The sequence below is a fragment of the Kazachstania africana genome, chromosome 11 (assembly GCF_000304475.1).
Source record: "Kazachstania africana CBS 2517 chromosome 11, complete genome".
In the NCBI taxonomy this organism is placed as follows: domain Eukaryota; kingdom Fungi; phylum Ascomycota; class Saccharomycetes; order Saccharomycetales; family Saccharomycetaceae; genus Kazachstania; species Kazachstania africana.
Genome location: NC_018950.1, coordinates 480,320 through 499,020, shown reverse-complemented (window position 1 = coordinate 499,020; position 18,701 = coordinate 480,320). Strand labels below are relative to the sequence as shown.

At 37.2% G+C, this 18,701-nt stretch overlaps 7 protein-coding genes across 7 annotated transcripts; 5 read left to right on the top strand and 2 right to left on the bottom strand.

Moving 5' to 3' along the window:
- Nucleotides 1-48: 48 nt before the first annotated feature.
- On the top strand, nucleotides 49-2,361 carry KAFR0K02400 (uncharacterized protein; the record flags this gene model as incomplete). The annotated part of the gene is made up of 1 exon (XM_003959682.1): nucleotides 49-2,361. The coding sequence occupies one exon, from the start codon at nucleotides 49-51 to the stop codon at nucleotides 2,359-2,361; it is 2,313 nt and encodes a 770-aa protein (XP_003959731.1).
- A 406-nt stretch (nucleotides 2,362-2,767) lies between these two features.
- Nucleotides 2,768-5,500, top strand: KAFR0K02390 (uncharacterized protein; the record flags this gene model as incomplete). Its single annotated transcript, XM_003959681.1, has 1 exon — nucleotides 2,768-5,500. One exon carries the CDS (start codon nucleotides 2,768-2,770, stop codon nucleotides 5,498-5,500), a length of 2,733 nt encoding a protein of 910 aa, XP_003959730.1.
- A 615-nt stretch (nucleotides 5,501-6,115) lies between these two features.
- On the top strand, nucleotides 6,116-7,342 carry PCL10 (Pcl10p; the record flags this gene model as incomplete). Its single annotated transcript, XM_003959680.1, has 1 exon — nucleotides 6,116-7,342. The coding sequence occupies one exon, from the start codon at nucleotides 6,116-6,118 to the stop codon at nucleotides 7,340-7,342; it is 1,227 nt and encodes a 408-aa protein (XP_003959729.1).
- Nucleotides 7,343-7,708: 366 nt separating this feature from the next.
- On the top strand, nucleotides 7,709-11,083 carry ITC1 (Itc1p; the record flags this gene model as incomplete). Its single annotated transcript, XM_003959679.1, has 1 exon — nucleotides 7,709-11,083. The coding sequence occupies one exon, from the start codon at nucleotides 7,709-7,711 to the stop codon at nucleotides 11,081-11,083; it is 3,375 nt and encodes a 1,124-aa protein (XP_003959728.1).
- A 132-nt stretch (nucleotides 11,084-11,215) lies between these two features.
- Nucleotides 11,216-15,559, bottom strand: SNT2 (DNA-binding E3 ubiquitin-protein ligase SNT2; the record flags this gene model as incomplete). The annotated part of the gene is made up of 1 exon (XM_003959678.1): nucleotides 11,216-15,559. The coding sequence occupies one exon, from the start codon at nucleotides 15,557-15,559 to the stop codon at nucleotides 11,216-11,218; it is 4,344 nt and encodes a 1,447-aa protein (XP_003959727.1).
- A 259-nt stretch (nucleotides 15,560-15,818) lies between these two features.
- On the top strand, nucleotides 15,819-17,192 carry CEG1 (mRNA guanylyltransferase; the record flags this gene model as incomplete). The annotated part of the gene is made up of 1 exon (XM_003959677.1): nucleotides 15,819-17,192. The coding sequence occupies one exon, from the start codon at nucleotides 15,819-15,821 to the stop codon at nucleotides 17,190-17,192; it is 1,374 nt and encodes a 457-aa protein (XP_003959726.1).
- A 102-nt stretch (nucleotides 17,193-17,294) lies between these two features.
- On the bottom strand, nucleotides 17,295-18,611 carry RSM23 (mitochondrial 37S ribosomal protein mS29; the record flags this gene model as incomplete). The annotated part of the gene is made up of 1 exon (XM_003959676.1): nucleotides 17,295-18,611. The coding sequence occupies one exon, from the start codon at nucleotides 18,609-18,611 to the stop codon at nucleotides 17,295-17,297; it is 1,317 nt and encodes a 438-aa protein (XP_003959725.1).
- Nucleotides 18,612-18,701: the final 90 nt, after the last annotated feature.

The following is an 18,701-nucleotide window of genomic DNA, read 5'->3' as shown; positions in this document are numbered from 1 at the left end:
GACACCATTCAAAACGTTTCATCGCAGTGAACTCAGCAGAATATAAGCATGTCGACTGATCCAATCGTGCCGTTGGACATAGTGAAGGGTCCTAAGAGGTCCTTTCTCAAGACAGAGCCCTCAGGTCTATTGAAAGACTTGCGTACATCAAGATCGATACTGGAAAAGATTTTACTGGTTACTCTGGGTATTATCACCATTATTGTCAGGGCACATGGTTTATCATATCCTGATAGTGTCGTTTTCGATGAAGTCCACTTTGGTGGGTTTGCCTCTGAGTATATCAAAGGTACGTTCTTCATGGACGTTCATCCACCTTTAGCAAAAATGTTATACGCTGGTGTTGCATCGTTGGCTGGTTTTGACGGCAGTTTCGCTTTTGAAGCCATTGGTGACAAATTTACAACTTCTACGCCTTATGTAGTAATGAGACTATTCTCTGCTACTTTGGGATCTGTAACCGTTTTCTTACTTTATTTTACTTTGCGTCTATCTGGTGTCAGAGTTTGGGTAGCTTTCCTAACTGCCCTTGGGTTTGTCGTTGAAAATTCATTCGTTACCATAAGTCGTTACATTTTACTAGATTCCCCATTGATCTTCTTTATCGCACTCGTTGTATATTCTTTCAAGAAATACGAAATTTTCCAAACTGATTCTCTTCTGTCTTACAAAGCTTTACTATCGACGGGCATCGCATTAGGCTTTGCCACTTCTTCTAAATGGGTCGGTCTTTTTACCCTAGCATGGGTAGGGCTCCTTTGTATCTGGAGACTTTGGTTCATGATTGGTGATCTAACAAAATCTGTGTCACAAATTTTGAGAGTGGCTATTGCTAAATTGTTATTTTTACTTGTCGTCCCATTTATATTATACTGTGCTTTCTTCCAAATTCATTTCCATGCTTTACGTTTGGATTCTGATGGATCCAGTTTCTTTTCGCCGCAATTTAGAACCACTCTACAGGGTAATAGCATTCCAAGTGACATTCAAGCAGAAGTAGGTGTAACTTCAAAAGTGACTCTACGTCATCTAAATACAATGGGTGGATATTTACATTCTCATTCCCATCTTTATCCTGCAGGCTCTCAACAACAACAAGTCACTTTATATCCACATTTGGATCAAAACAACGACTGGATCATTGAATCGAATCTTCTATCTGGGTTCAGTACCTCAAAATTTGTTAATATCACAGATAATAGCGTGATTAGATTATTCCATGAATCTACGCATTGCAGGCTTCATTCTCATGATCACAAGGCGCCAGTTTCCGAAGGCAGTGATTGGCAGAAGGAAGTTTCATGTTATGGCTACACTGGCTTTGAAGGTGATGCAAATGACGATTGGGTCGTAGAAATTGATCAAGACGCTTCAAAACCTGGTATCGCTCAAAAGCAAGTCATTGCTATTGATACAAAGTTTAGATTGAGACACGCTTCGTCCAAATGTTACTTATTTTCCCATGAAGTCAAATTACCAGATTGGGGCTTCGAACAACAAGAAGTGACATGTGCATCTTCAGGTAAAGCTCATTTATCTTTATGGTACGTGGAAAATAATGAACACCCATTATTGAATGAAACTTCTGTTCATGTCTCTTATGAAAAACCAGGATTCTGGGCTAAATTCGTAGAATCTCATGAAAAGATGTGGAACATTAACAAAAATTTGGTAGAATCGCATATATATGAATCATTGCCAAAGGATTGGCCATTCTTATTACGTGGTATCAGTTACTGGGGTGAGGAAAATAGAGCTGTATATCTATTAGGTAATGCGATTATGTGGTGGTCTGTGAGTGCCTTTATTGTACTATTTGTCGCCATTGTTTTCGTTGAATTGATCTCTTGGCAATTAGGTTATGGATCTTTCATACAAGAAAAACATATTTTCAACTTCCATGTTCAAGTCATCCATTATCTATTAGGTTTCGCAGTTCATTACGCTCCATCTTTCTTAATGAAACGTCAAATGTTTTTACACCATTACTTACCGGCTTACTATTTCGGTATCCTTGCTTTAGGTCATGCGTTGGACATTGTGGTCTCATATGTGTTCAAGAAAAGGAGATACGTTGGCTACTCCATAGTCGTGATTTTCATTGTTGGCTGTGCGGTATTCTTCAATCAATTCAAACCGCTTATTTATGCTAGTAAATGGACTAATTCAGAATGTACCAAGAGCCAATGGTTAGTCAACTGGGACTATAACTGTGCTACGTTCCCGGACTCCATTTCTGACTATCCATCCTTGGATGCCAACAGAATTCGCGGGGCAATGGCCACACCTACAGCAACTAAAGACGAAGATGCAGGTGTTATTGAAGAACTTAATGAAGAAAATGTCAACCAACTGCTATAAGCAAACGCAGTGTTCCCACCAATTTCAAGATCGTACATAATTGATAAGTATATACTTTGTTATATGTATGTTTCCTTTTTGATAAATCTTTAAATTTCAGTGTATTTCCATGAAAAAACTGACAAACAATAATCCACCGCCACATTACCATCGATTGACCCTAGATGGCTCAAATGAATCTCAAGACTTGATGTTGGCAACACGTTATTCAGAGGTCTATGGTATTCTTTATCTTCATCACGTGAGAAGTAATTTTTCAGTAATGCAAGGCCCAAAAAAAAATCAATTGACGTGTTCGCAACTTTTCAAAAGGATACGCAATTGAAGTTGAAATATATATACTTGCTACTTTAATTGACGTGAACAGTTCTCGTACTCTACATCGAATAGTTTATTGTTTTACAATATGGCTTCCGTCAAGAAGGAGAAGATCTCCAAAGAATTAGAAGAACCTAACGTCATTGAGTTAGATGTCAAGAAAGGTCCGTTTAGACCATATCTCTCGAAGACTGACGCAATTGATAAGGTATGTTTATCTACCTCGAATACAGAAAAATTAGCAATTGGCGCATTGGCTGCAGTTGCTTCTGTTGTTAGAATATACAAGCTCAATTGGCCAAAAAGTGTCGTCGCCGATGAAGGCTACCTCGGTTCGATTATTTCGAGATATGTCAGCCATCAATTCTTTATAGATTCCTCACCCCCATTAGTCAGTTTAATATTTTCTACTGTAGCAAAACTGTTTGGTTTCAATGGAGATTTTGACTTTGAGTATATTGGCACTGACTACTCTGCCGATGTCCCATATGAACAAATTAGATATGTCCCAGCATTCTTAGGTGTTCTAACAATTCTACTTATGTTTCAAACTTTAAGAGTCTCGGGTGTTAGAATGTGGATCGCTTTTGCTACTTCATTGGCTTTCACTTTCGAAAATTCTTTCGCTACTGTCTCACGCTATATGTTACCGGAATCACCTTTTGTATTCTTTATTGCTTTGGCAGCATATTTATACAAGAAATCTGAACTTTATGCAATTGACTCATGTTCTTCCTACAAGTTTGTAATTGGTTCTGCTATTGCTTTAGGCTGTTCCATTTCTACCAAATGGGCTGGTGCTTTTGCTATCGTTTGGGTTGGGGTAATGATCGTCCTAAGAATGATTTTCTTAGTTGGTGATTTATCTAAACCAGTTAAGCCAACTCTTTCTCATTCTATCATGAAGGGACTCATTGTCGTAATTGTTCCATGCTTATTTTATCTTTTTACATTCTGGTATAGCTTCAGTCTTCAAACAATTGATGGTTTTGGTTCTCAATTGTTATCCCCTGAATATAAGAGTACTTTGGAAGGTAATACTGTTCCAAGCAACCTAGTGGCAGATATTGGAGTTGGTTCTAGGATCACTTTACGTCATACTGGTACTACTGGGGGTTATCTACACTCTCATAAACATATGTACCCAGCTGGCTCAGAACAACAACAAGTTTCTCTATATCCATATGCAGACATGAATAATGAATGGACTATTGAGCTTTACGATAAACCAGATGAAATCATTACAAGTTTTGAAGGTTTGAATGATACTACAAAGATTAGATTAAAACATTCAACTCACTGTAGATTACATTCACATGACCACAAGGCTCCAGCTTCTGAAAATACTGACTGGCAAAAAGAAGTGACGTGTTATGGTTACCAAGGATTCTCAGGTGATGCTAATGACGATTGGATAATTGAAATTGATAAAAAAGCATCAAAGCCAGGTGAAGCTCAAGAGTGTGTTAAAGCTATCGATAGCAAATTCAGATTAAAACATGCTCTATCCGGATGTTACCTATTTTCTCATCCAAGAAAGTTACCAAGCTGGGGTTTTGAACAACAGGAAGTAACTTGTGCTCATAACGGTAGGGGATTTTTGACTTTATGGTCCGTCGAAAAAAATGAACATCCATACTTATCTGAAGATGCTGAACGTGTATCGTACCAAAAATCTAGCTTCTTTGAAAAATTTAAGGAAATTCATTCCAAGATGTTGAAGGTAGACGATATGTTGACCAGCTCAATAGTTGCAGATTCTAACCCATTAACTTGGCCATTTTCCTTAAACGGTGTCGAATTCTGGAAATTACACAACAGAACCGTTTATTTCCTAGGTAATGCTGTTATGTGGTGGTCTGTCTCTGCTTTTATTGGTATTTTTGGCGTACTTGTCGCTTATGAATTATTTGCCTGGCAATTAGGAAAATCCATTCTAGAAAGCAAGTACAGTATAAAATTCCACATTGAAATTTGCCAATACTTAATCGGATACGTCATTAACTTTATTCCATTCCTCTTTGTTACTGGTCACATTTCAATTACAAGTTATTTACCATCATACTATTTCGGTATTCTTGCATTAGGATTAGGTCTTGACTCTGTGGTTAGTTGGATCTTTAGGACCAGAAAACATATTGGCTACGTAGCTGTTGCTGCCTTCGTTACTTTGAATATTTACTTCTTTAGGGACCGCAGTGCTTTAGTGTATGGTAGTGAATGGACTCGTGATTTATGTGTTCAATCCAAATGGCTGGAAAGTTGGGATTACAATTGTGATGCTTTCTTATACAATTATGATTCTTACAGAGGTGCCGAATTACCAACTAAAACGACAGTCTTTATCAATACCAAATCTTTGAAGATTGAAATGCCAAACGAAACATCCGATGCCGATGTAGATTCTGAGTTTGACAAGATAATGAGAGAACCAGGTGAACATGTATTTGTTGACCAAAACGGTAATCCCTTGACCCCAGAACAAGCCAAAGCAGCATACGAAAAAAATGCACGAAATGAAGAGGCAGAGGAGCAAAATGTCAAGAATGATGACGACGTAAATCTACACAAAGAGGAAAATCAAGAAGCACACAAGCAAGAACAAGAACAAGCTCCAAAGGAAGACAGAAAAGTTGAAGAACAGGTTCCAAAGGAAGAAGTAAAAGTTGAACAACAAGTTCCAAGTGAAGAAATGCAAGTTGAAGAACAAGTCAAAGAACAACTTATTGATCAGCAAGCAGAAAACAGGTCGCAACAGGAAGAAGTTCAAAACGATGAACAAGCTGTTGTAGGCGAAGGTGAGGATAAAGATAAAGATTAAGATTCTCCATAAGATAATTACATACGTACTAATATAACTATGAAAAATACTTTCTTATGAATATACAGCAAATCGGGTGCCAGTACTAGTATATTTCTTGCAACCACTGTAGAATTCCTGAAAAGAAACATGTAGCAAAGTACTGAATAATGCTGTATCCACAACACCTCCACCAGAAGCTTATCAAAATTACAGCTACTAAATAGTGCATTACCATACCACCCGTATCACGCACTGTAATAGGAAAGCATCACGTGATCGCATAATGGTATATTGTGCATTACTCCTCGAAATTGGTGCCTCTGAGACGGGAACATTAAGCCACGTCGGCTGCATTAGTATATGCCATTTTTGTAGGGAAGGATGGCAGTAACTAACTTTCTTCTAGTTGCTTCTAAGCAGCACCTGGCATCGACTCTTTCTGCATTTCGCGAGATCTGCAAATGGACAGCGAAAACGTGAACGACCATCTGCGGATGTTTCTTACCGGATTCGATAATATCGCAGTCCCATTTACTGTAGGTCGAAGATCTTTCAAGTCTAGCATTTAACACCAAGTACTTCAAACTACTTCATACAATACGCTATAGGGCCCATAGATGATAAACCAGTAGGATGTACGATATATTGCTATCTGACTGTACGTCTGATCTGGACGAGAATGAAGATTCCCTGGGAAATGATGCTATAAAGAGTAAGATGTTGAATATGAGGAGTCTGGACCCCAGCACAATCGGAGACGATGATAATGAAGACTATGAGGATGATGATAACGACTATAGGCTACCAATCAGGAAATCTAGTTATTTGAAACTTTCTGCCAACTTTTCAGAGCTGAATAATAACGACTGGGACTCGATTAGCTCTATGACACCTAATGTGAGCAGTGTGAATTTGAGGAATCCGAAATCCGTGAGATTTAATGAAGGTGACTCCAATAGCAATAACGTAGAAAACCTAATATCTTCTGCCAACGAGTTTAACGAGTACTTATTCAAGAACATTGCGAGCTTCAAAACCCTAAGCAATGATTTTCTTTTCAATCCAAAAGGTGACATTTCAAGGAATGCTAGTTCCAGCAAATTGAGCCAACTCGGTTCGAATTTTGCTCTAAGTGAAGAAGAGAGTGAGGATGATGAGGATGATGGAGTTGATGTGTTCGTGAGAGGCAATATCATAAGCAGAATGTCTACACCAAAGCCTATGAAAAGAGATGAAGATAATAATGATTTTGAAACATTTGAAAGAGAGCTTATGGAGAGCATTTCTTCACTTGTTATTTCTGCAGACTATTCTTCTACTGGAGACCTTACTGATGAGGTCTCCGTGTCAAGCCATTTGGAAATTACCACAGATGACGCAATGTCATTATTCACCAATTTAATAGCGAGGTTGCTGCGAGAATCTCAAGAACGGGAAGGGTCCTTGCATGTTGAGCCCAAAATGGAAGTTTATAAGATGCACAGCATACCATCCTTGACGTACAGAAGTTTTCTGAATAGAGTGCAGTCAAAATGTGAGTTCCGTTCCACGATTTACGTTGCCTCGTGTTATCTACTGCAACAATTATTCCTCGATGATTCGCAAAATTTGAAATCAAAATTTGATGAAATCTCAGTTCACAGGATAATAATTGCGGTGATAAGACTAAGCTCGAAATTGATTGAGGATAAAGTTCATTCGCATGAATATTTCAGTAAAGTCGCAGGCATAAGTAGAAAACTCCTAACTTCATTGGAACTCACATTGCTGCTACTGCTACAAGACGACAGACTAATAATGACCGGCAGAAAGTTGGTTAACACAATCAAAACTTTAAAACATTCATGTCTCCAAGATTAGACAAAAACAAATACATATTCTACTACCACCACTTCTGATACAGGTTACTCCTATTACAACGCGCTCAATCATTCTAATGATACCCTCGTCGTCCATCATTGCGTGGCCAAACATTCAATACCAACCGTATATACATATTGTTTCATTTATACAATTTTCAATACAGAATCCGACTAGATGACTTGTATGTACGATGACTATCAGGTACGCCAAAATTTTCACAAACGCAAAATTTTCTTAAATAGAAAATGAAAAAGTATATTTATTAAATTGATATTTGTATATTTATATAATACAAAACAACATCAGGAATATCATTTCTCAGTCATAAACAATTGTAATATTAGTCATTAAATATCCTTCCACATGGTTCTATATAAGAGAAAACCCATAGTTTTGCCGGACCCTAAACCGTTACCTTTAAATATTGACGTTGACGTTTGGCACATTGACGAGACTGGTGAATGGTTCCTATCGTATGACGAGTATCTACAGAGAATTGACTTCTATACACGACATTTTTTCACTTGTGAAATAACGGGTACTTCATGTTTGACTTTCTTTCAAGCTCTGGATAGTGAAGAAAGTCAGTTCAGATATGTCGAAGAGAAATTTCCATTAAAGCTTAGAGAACCGGTGGCTAGATTCCTACATTTTAATGAGATAAGAAGGCTAGATGCTCTTGTAGAAAAAGTCTATGCTAATTTCAAGAATGACTTCTTTCCAGGTGAAACGGTCTACCTTAGGAAATCGAAAGATACAGCCTCTAATACACCATCACAACAATCTACTCCTCAACCAGATCTAGAGTCAAGCAACGGTCAAATTGATCAGCCACAATACCAAAGGCAGTATATAATAAAGGAAAAAGTTCAATTTAATGCCACTATAGATCCAAATACCCAGGAAGTAATAGCACCAGCTCGCGCTAAATATATGCTGGTGGAAGGTGACCATGGAAGTAATAGTAAGTCTTTCATAGCAGATCAATCCCAAATTTATCGTGATCGTTCCACTTTCACAAAGCATTTAATCAAATGTTTTTTCAAAATTACGCTGCAGAGAGCATCAACCAAAATGGGTGCTCCATGGTGTGTAAAACCTGAATATTTACAAATGTATGGTCTCACAATGGACTGGCCTTCAGATCTTTTGAAATATAAAGACGACGAACCACTTGCTAACCTTATTTTGGAAAGTTTCGAAGATATGAATTCTGAAAATAAAGAAAGTAAGTTAAAGAAAGATAAAGAGAAGAAGAACGCCAATAAAAAGAAAAGAAAAGAATTGGATAATATTATTATGGTCAATCAAACTGACTTGGTGAAAGAATCTACCTCTGAACCTGTTGATTTGCCAAAAAAGCGTAAGATAGTTGAAGAGGAATCGATACCTGACACGACAATGAATTCTGTCACACCTCAAGCACAGCCTGTAAATAGCACGATGACTCCAACCGCTGTCATCACTCAGACATCAACTGCACCAGTAACTAGTATAATGGATGATTTAAAGCTTCCATATCAATCTCCGCCAGAAATATATTTGAGAAATTTGTCCTACTATAACGAAAATCTGGAATGTATTGACATAATGGATAGTGAGAATATCATACAAATGAAAAGTTTTGGCAAATTATTAGAAGTTTATCAATTTTTGAATACTTTCAATGACAAATTATTCTTATCGTATTTTAATTTGGATCAATTTATTACAACACTAAAGTGCTCTGATCCTTTCGAACTAAAAGGTGAAGTTGTCTACATAAACAAGAAAGAAAACACAGAACAAGAAAGTGACTGGAGAAGAAATTCTAAAATTCGTGACTTAATCAAGGCTAGAGATAACACACTTGGTTACAAGATTGTGAAAGATGACCCTGCCTCAGATGAAATACTGGACAATATAAATCAAAATGGTACTGGTTTATTGCTCGAACTATATGCATCGTTACTAAATCTTTTCATCGATGAAAATGGAGATTGGGTAGTAATTGTCATGGAAGAATGGCTATTGAAACCCAAACTAGAACAAGCAGATAATACCGAGTTAGATGAAAGATTAGAGAAATGTCTAAATTATCGGAACGTTAACTGGGCAGAAAGGCTAACTAAAAGACAGTATAATAATGGGTTTTGGTTGATCATATTATTAGGTATCTTTCAGGATTCTCAACACATACCAAAATATTCTAAATATATTGCAGAGTTTTTCCAGAAAGTTATACCTGATAACGTCTCATCTAATCAGTTACCAAAACAACTATGGAGAAATTACTGCCGAAATCTCTCTCTTTATGAAAAGTTAACCTCCCTATGGATTTTAGTCGATTTAATTTCCAACTTTTCATCCGACATTAAGACAGCTATGGAAGATGCAATGGATTTATCATCACAAATAAGGTCAGAAAGATTCAAGATAACGAAAGATTTGAAAGCTGAATTAACGACTCTGCAAGCCATTGATGAAACTAATCGAACAGATGAATTCAATGCACAAAAGGAGAAGATTGAAAGGTTACAAAAGGATAAACAGTTTCTCGATAGAAAGGTTATGGAAAATAATTTACAGAGATTAAAGCCTCTTGGACTTGATAGATATGCTAATAAATACTACTGGCTTGATCAGAGTGGAGTACACGTTGAGGTGAATGAAGATGATCATACAGAAAGGCACTATCACACAGGTCGTATACTACTACATGGTCCTACTCTTCAGGATGCATTATATTATTTACAAATAACTGAAGATCAGTATAGAAATTGGAACACCATAGCCGAAAAAGAAGGCGGTAAGATGGCTACAAAAAAAGTTTTTAGCGTGTACAGGACAGATTCTGGCGCATTCAATTCAGTTAGCACAGAAGGGGTCGAAAATGAACTCGTCAATTCACAAGGTAAATGTGATCCATCAGTGGAGCTCACGCCTATACAAAAAAAAATTATTGATGAAGGTCCTGAATGCTTGTTGTTGAATGATAAGTTATGGTATAGTATTGATAGATTTGATGATTTTGACAAAATTTTTAACTGGTTTGACAATTGGGGAAGAAGGGAACATGATTTAATAAGACAAATTAGGCCAATACTAGATCATCTCAAAGGTTCCTATGCTATCAGAGAAAAACAATTACACTTTGCATCTTTTGATGATGAAGAAGTGAAATTATTTAAGCAATTACAAGAAAATGAGCTAACTGAGCAGGAACTTCATATAGGCAAAGAAATAGAAAATGGTGTTGCTGGAACAACGGATGGACCAGGGGAGAGTTCTGAGGTCAGGTTGGCAAATATAGAAGACAAATTGGAGGATATTGCGGAGGAAATTATGAAGTTGGACGATTTATCTAGCACTAGAAAAGTAACTAATGAACTGAAGGACTTAGAAGAAGAGCGTGATAAGCTTCTAAAGGAAAAAGAAGAATTGATAATTTCTGAGAGGCCTGGTGCCCGTATTTTAGCTCGAAATGAAAGAAAACGCAACAAGATGGCTCGTGAGAACAAACTATCAAAGCAAAGCGAAATATTGACAGACCTATTAAACCACAGGCATTTTATGGCTATGGAGGATGTCATGGCGTGGAAAAACTCAATGGCTGTCAAAGTTTGGGGCGCAGAACTACGTAAAAATGCATTGGGAAGCAAAACTAAACCTGTAATTGATACAATAGAGGATAAGCTTAAAGAAATAATAGATCATACATCTCGCACATCCACGACGATAAGTGCAGTTGAGGAATAGACAATAATTAACTTCTTGTTATTATATAAAGGGCAGTTTTGCGTCATATAGTTATAAGGACATTTTTTTTTATGATTCATTGAGTGTAGTGTTACATAATTACATCAATATAAATACCAGAACCATACCTTTTTATAAGGTGCTTGATCCCCGGTCGACGCCATCCAGTAATCTCTCTTTGTCAGTGTGACTCAATATTTCATTACTAGATGCGGTAGGTCGGCGTAAAGCTACTGGAAGTTGCTCGCAAATGCCACGGCTATTAGTCTTTTGTAAATGGCAATTGTGACATAAATGATCGTTAAACCATAGAAGATTGTTGGTAGTACTACAACGTTCACATAGTTTCTTTATTTTAAGTACAAAAGGCTCAGAAGTTAAATGCTTGTTGGAAATCTCATCGTGGCTAAGTAATTTGTCGTATACTACCTTACCATCATTTCTCAGAGCTTGTTGCTCTACATATCTCGTGAGTACCGTATTGCTTGTAATATTCCGTTTAAAATGTTTGGAATACAGTTCAATGAAGGAATAATAGTTCATATGAGAATCTATGGGATGGTACTGTTGAGAAACAAGTTGGTCATCATTATGCTTATTACAGATAATTTTCGGAGATAGAACAACCCTGGTTTTATCTGCTTCATTTATAATAATAGTGCCGATATAATTTTCTGAATCAGGAATGTAATCGATCTTGAATAGTAGCCTGTAGCCTGGTGCATCCTGTGCGCATGTTATATGAAACTTTTGGGGACATTTATCACATGTAACAAACCCACCGCCTTTCATTTCGCAAATATTACAAAGAGTGTCCTTATTTCTTAATACTTCTGTGGTTACGTTGACAGCAGGTTGCATTAAAGGCCCGTCTCCGTAATATATATGGTCGTTGAAGAGAGAACATATTGCATGGACCCACTTGCCATCGGTGGTACACTTCAGTGCGTCAGGACAAGCATGAGCGCTGCCACGTTTACTACCAGCGTAATCTAACTCCTTTGCATAACACAGTGAGCAATTATAAGTAGTGGATATGATTGGGTTAAGATCGTTTGAGCAAGGATCACAAAGCCATCTATGCTGCGACCATTTAACGCCATCGTGCGACCTGCTCCCTTTTAGTGGTACACCATAACAGGTAGCATGCACATTTAGTCCACAATTTTGGCAAGAAATTTCATTATCATTTGCACCTGAAAAACCACCCTTACATACACAACAAAAGTGTCTATCCTTGTCAGGATATTCTGATAAAAATTCGCTATCTTTTCCGAATGGTGAAGAACTTTTTCCTTTATTAATTGAAGACACTGAACTTTCTATATTTTCATTTCTCATCTCCAGTTTTTGGTAAGCTTGAAGAAAATCAGTCGTGTTCCTTCCATTAAATATCACGGGGACGGGTTTGGGCAACGGATTCAGATCATCCATAATATCCAAAACTTTCCTAAGCTCATCCATATTTTTTGCAGAAGCATGATCACTCTTCACCTTCTTGGCCACTTTATTTTTCTCAGATCCATCTTCCCTCTGATGCTTCTTTGGTAGTAATTCTTCGTAAATTTTTTTCTCGAGCTGGACGCTCTCAAACTTCTTGTCAACGACCATCTTGACATTTTTTAAGGTTCCTACGTCAAGCAATGTACTTAACTGCGTGACAGATTGAAGCTTTTCTCCTTTTTCTGCAGGGGGCTGCTTTCTCTTATGTGTGCTAGTTTTATTTGCTTCACTCGAGGCATTCTTACGTGAATGTTTGGAGCTAGCAACAATTTCTGAACCGCGTAGTCCCGGATTAACGTTTTCTGATTGAGTCGACAAGTTATTCGAAGCAATCTTGGGTGCTTGTGTATGCTTTGATCGTTCTTTCTTTATGTCTTTTAAAAATGAATTGAGTTCATATTTCATGTTAGTGATATCATATGCATATTTATTATAGGGCCGAGTAACCATTTTGGCCAGTTGTTTATGAAAATTCATTGAATGCTTTCTCATTTTTGTCAGTGTCGAGGGATCTTCAAATACCTTCAAACGTTGCCTTACGATTAATTCTGCATCTTGGACTAACTCCCATTCCAAGTTTTTCGATTTAGATGTCTGAGGTGAAAGTGTAAAACTGTTTATATTTTCCTCTTCCACAATCTTCTCTAAAAAAGAATGATAATTGGAGGCACTTGTACCACATAGCTTTTTTATAACCTCCAAAGGATGTTGCCAATGTATAGCATATCTACGCCACAGACGAGCACATCGTATACAAAGAGCACCCAACTTGTCAGAGTCACTCATTTTGTTCATTTTGCTTTTTTCAGCTGTTTCAGCCTTTTCGTTCACCCCACTTTGAACTCGTGCCTTTATATGTTCTTCGTCAGACCCTCCAGTGACTTTATACCACATTGGAGAATAATTCACTTGGCAAAACATGCATTGGAAATCTTTATTTGCCAAAGAAAGCCTAGTGGTATCAAAAGATGAATCGTCGACATATCTAAACTCGGGTTCTTCTGTAACGGGGCGCTTTCTTAATATTGGGACGTCCTGTGAATGTCTTGTCTCAATTGAATCATCTTCTTCCGTTGTCTTTTTATTCATTTCTTTCAGTTTGTGAAACTTTCCACGTACGAACCTGCCTCTTTCAGTTTTTTTCCAATTATAGAATAATCTGACAATCATGGACATTGGCTGGGTTTTAACATGTTCATAGACTGGCCTTAGCTCGGGTCCAAACATCTTGATAGCCTCTTCGAACCTACTTAATTCATCTTCAGAGAAAGTGGGCTCTTTTAGAGTCTGTCTCGATAAAGATCCCATTGATTGTTTGAAAGCTAATTCAACATTATAATTGTTATCTTTCAATGCTTTGACAATATAATCTAGGAAATTACAGCTTTCCGGTTGCATTTTTAAGGATTCCGGCATTTCCCTTTTACATTTAGCAACGTATTGGTCTACTTGTTCTTTCGCCAATTTTGAAGTATCCATTACCCACAATAAATCAGCACTTTTATCTGTCCCTCGCTCATCAACATTATCTTTGTAAGGTATCAAAGTTTTAGTATCTTTGGTTTCATTACATCCTGACCATTGGAATCTACTCCCAAATCGAGATCCCTTGAATGGGAATGGTAGAAATATTTTTTCTGATAAAATAGCATCCATTGTGGAAATGGCGTGCAGACCTGCATATTGGAACCAACAGTTTTCCTTATTGTATCCAATGTTACTATTAATTGCATTGGTGGCAATATCATTTAGGGTTTCTCGGGAGTTACATATGTAATCCGATTCCTCTTGTTGTTCCCTTTTAACTCTATCCAATGCTTCTTTAGTATTTTCTTGGAGTTTTATGCAGTTGAAACACACCCATACTATACCTCTATTAGGTTTTCTTTCCAAGGGCGGATCCATACAATATAAGTGGATATGGACACCACATTCGTCACAGCAGAGAGATTCGTTAGACAGGGCCCACTCCCTGCAGATCTGACATCGTTGATCCCAGGGTTCTTCGTCATCTTTAATATTATGGTTTTTGAATACGTATTTTTGTAAAACTTTTTCAAATGGATATTTTTCTTCTGTGTATACGTAACGATATCTCTTATTCAGAGCATAAAGGTACGGCGAACGGCTGTCGAGATAGTTCAATAGCTTATCAGTACTATAGACGTTATAGTATCTCAATGTATATCTGTCGAACAACTGATCAAAAAAGAAAACATTAGGCCTTACAATACTTTCAGTCTCATTTGGTAGAAAGTCCATCATTTCAACCCTATGTAAAACTGTACATTTACCTCTGTATGACGAAATGGGACATATATCTTGGTGCAAAGATGCATAGACTAGTCTTGGGTCGGGATTATTGACCCTTTCTTGAATATCTCTTGGTCTGTAATACCAGTTCATTCTAATTTGAAAATATTTTGCTGGATATTTCGTTATTAGATGAGACGAAGATTCAATTTCTTGTCTGAATTCAGCTTTTGGAATGAATTCCACGACTCTCCCGATGTAGTAAGGTTCTCCGGGAGGTTCAGACACCATATATATTGTTTCATTCACGTTTAATAGAGTGGATTCGTCATTAAACAAAATTTGCGATTTAATATCTACAAAAGAATCATCCAGGTCCAAAACATTTGAAAATCTACTATTTTTTCTAAAAGATGGTGGTAATTTGGGAATAAAATTCCATACGGTCTGTTTATCATGTATGAACTTGTGATATTTGAATTTAGTACCATTATTCCCGCTACCACTGTCATTGCTACTATTACTACCACTGCTATTCGCAGAGGTACGGCCCCCCACCGGTGTTCCTTTTCTATTTTTCTTTGACGGTGTACCTGCTTTGCTAGCGTCCTTTTCGTGCTGCTGAATCCTCTTTGCAATCTCTGCATCCACTTGCTTCTCATTGTAGTTAATATTCTTATTTGTAGTCCTTCTGGCACGGTTATTGCCATCCTCAGACATCGTCGATTCTGTTTTGCTATTGGAATGTATTGGATCTACACCTGCCTGTAACCACTATTAAGACTGATGGCACTATCAAACTAATAACTCCTTGGCGATTATATCGATATGTATTTTTGGGATTTCTTCAATATTCGTTGTCGCCTCTCTTTCCCAATGCTGGAAATTGATATTGAAAAAATATGAAAACATCATCGAAAAGAGCAAATACTTAGAAGTAAAGATACTTTGAACTAACAATAAGATATTGAGGTCAGAGATGGATTTGAGAGTGTCTCCAGAAGTTCCTGGTATCGTGCAACCGGGGAATGTTACACAAGATTTGAAAATGATGGTTTGTAAGCTGTTAAATTCACCAAAACCGGCAAAAGCGTTCCCTGGTTCGCAGCCTGTTTCGTTCCAGCATTCTGATATTGAAGAGAAATTGCTGTCTCATGATTATTACGTCTGTGAAAAAACGGATGGTCTGAGAGTGTTGATGCTGATTGTGATAAACCCCGTGACTGGTGAGCAAGGTTGTTTCATGGTCGATAGAGAGAACAATTATTACCTGGTAAATGGGTTTAGATTTCCAAAACTGCCCAAAAAGAGAAAGGAAGAACTATTGGAGACGTTACAGGATGGAACTTTGATCGATGGTGAGTTGGTCATCCAAACAAATCCCGTGACAAAACTTCAGGAATTAAGGTACCTAATGTTCGACTGCCTTGCGATCAATGGAAGATGTATTATTCAGTCTCCAACTAGCTCAAGGCTAGCACATCTGGGTAAGGAGTTCTTCAAACCATATTATGATCTAAGGTCCGTTTATCGCGATCATTGTAGTACTTTCCCTTTCAAGATCTCTATGAAGCACATGGATTTTAGCTACGATTTAGTTAGGGTAGCTAATAGCCTTGACAAGTTGCCTCATATGTCTGATGGTTTGATTTTCACTCCTGTAAAGAATCCGTATTACGTTGGTGGCAAAGATTCATTTCTGTTGAAATGGAAGCCAGAACAAGAAAATTCAGTGGATTTCAAATTAATACTAGATATACCGATTGTTGAAGACCCTTCATTGCCAAAAAAAGCCCCAAATAGATTCTACTATAACTATGATATAAAGCCAACATTTAACCTCTACGTTTGGTTAGGTGGTGCTGACGTCAACACTAGGTTAAAAAATTTCGAAAAGCCATTCGATAAGAAAGAATTGGAACTATTAGAAAGAACGTATAAGAAATTTGCAGAATTGGAAATCAGTGACGATAAATGGGAAGAAATGAAAAAACTAGAACAACCATTGAACGGAAGGATTGTTGAATGCACAAAAGATCAAGAAACTGGCGCTTGGACGATGTTGAGATTTAGAGATGATAAACTAAATGGTAATTATACTTCTGTGGTGCAAAAGGTCCTGGAAAGTATAAACGATTCTGTTTCCTTGGAAGATCTCGGTGAAGTGGTATCGAGAATAAAAGAGTCTTGGACACAGAGAAAACAAGCTAAGAGTAATAATTTAAATTCTCGAACGGCCTCGTCATACATAGCTCCAAAGACATCCCAGCCAGCTTCTATGCCAAATCAGCAGCCAGTTCAGGAGTCTTCTGCTCCCCAATATGTTGATGATGAGGAAGACTGGTTTGATTAAAAAAAAATATATTTGTTCTGTAATATTATTAGTATTGGAAAAAAAGAGTTTGTATATATTTACATGTTGAAGATTAATTTGTATTGATAAGAAAAACGAGTTCTACTTATGGGTTAGTACAATGCTTTTCAAAAGTTCTCTAGGATTTCCGTTACCACTTAAGAAATATTTTTCCTCACTTAAGTTTTCGAGTGTCTTGGTTTGCAGCTCTCTCTTAAGTATTATCTTGGCATCTGAATAAAATCGAAGTAGAGTTCTTACTTCATCCTTACCCATTTTTGTAACTTCGAACTCCTCTACCATGCCTTTTTTCATTATTTTTGCAAAGTTTGGTTCGTAATGATATCTTGTTACATATGGGTCTTCTGGCAATTTGCCTAAAGCTACAGGTAGAGTCCTGTTGGTTCTATCTACTCCTGATATGGCCATAACCAAACAACTCTTCGGGTTCAAGAATGGGACTTCGCCACTAACTAGGTCCATTATTGTTTTTCCAATTTGAAGATCAAGTGCATAAATGTTTTTATTTTCGACGTCTCTATATTCAGAAAAGGGTTGAGTCAGAATGCTCGAGAAATTGTCAATAGTAAAACAAATAGGAATGTTTGGTTGGCCATATAACTCTTTCATGATGGCTTGGTATTGTTTACCGCGAACATTGGCGTTTACTGATGAAGATAATAAGTCAAACAAAGTGCTACTACCTCTATGTAGGGTTATATTTGTAGCACCTTTCATTGTAGTTCTAGAAAATGTATAAGAATCAGATAATTTCACTGATGCTAATATCTTCTCATCATTTGCCTTCAGAATCTTTCTTATAAATTTCTTTAGGTACATGGGTTGAATATAAAGTTTTGATTCTTCATCGAGAAAAAAATCGTTTCTGCCATTAAGAAACAATTGAGGATACGAGATATTAATCACTATACTATTTAAACCCAATGCGTTTGCATGGATGTGGCTTAATAGAGTGGTTTTACCGATACCAGGTTCCCCCGTTATTATGATTCTTTTTGATTTCGATTTGGTTATAGACTCCTGAAGATTTGCTGATTCATGTCGTATAAGTGATATAGGAGCATTAAATAATTCATTGAATTGATCTTTTTTGAATGAGCCTAGATGGTGTAATGATTTGCACTGCTGCTCAGAGAATTTGACAACTTTTCCGACACAGGAATCCATGTCATTTGGAGTATACTTTGGAAGAGACATAACTGGCGCATTTCTGTTAAATTTGGCCGTATGGACAGTATTGATCCATTTCTTGTACAATGTATTGTCAGTGATTCTTTTGGTAGTAGACTTACGTTCTGAACCTTTTTTCTTCGAGAAACCTTGGGCCTTACCTTTTCCTGGCACAGCTGCTCTGGTTATGGCACTGAGGCTGATATTTCTTGATTGTAATTTGAACATCGTCACACATGTAGCACGGCCTAGCGTTCAGTCAGTATTGTAGATCTTTCTAATTATTTCTCTTCTTATGAACTTGCGTTTTGTTAAATT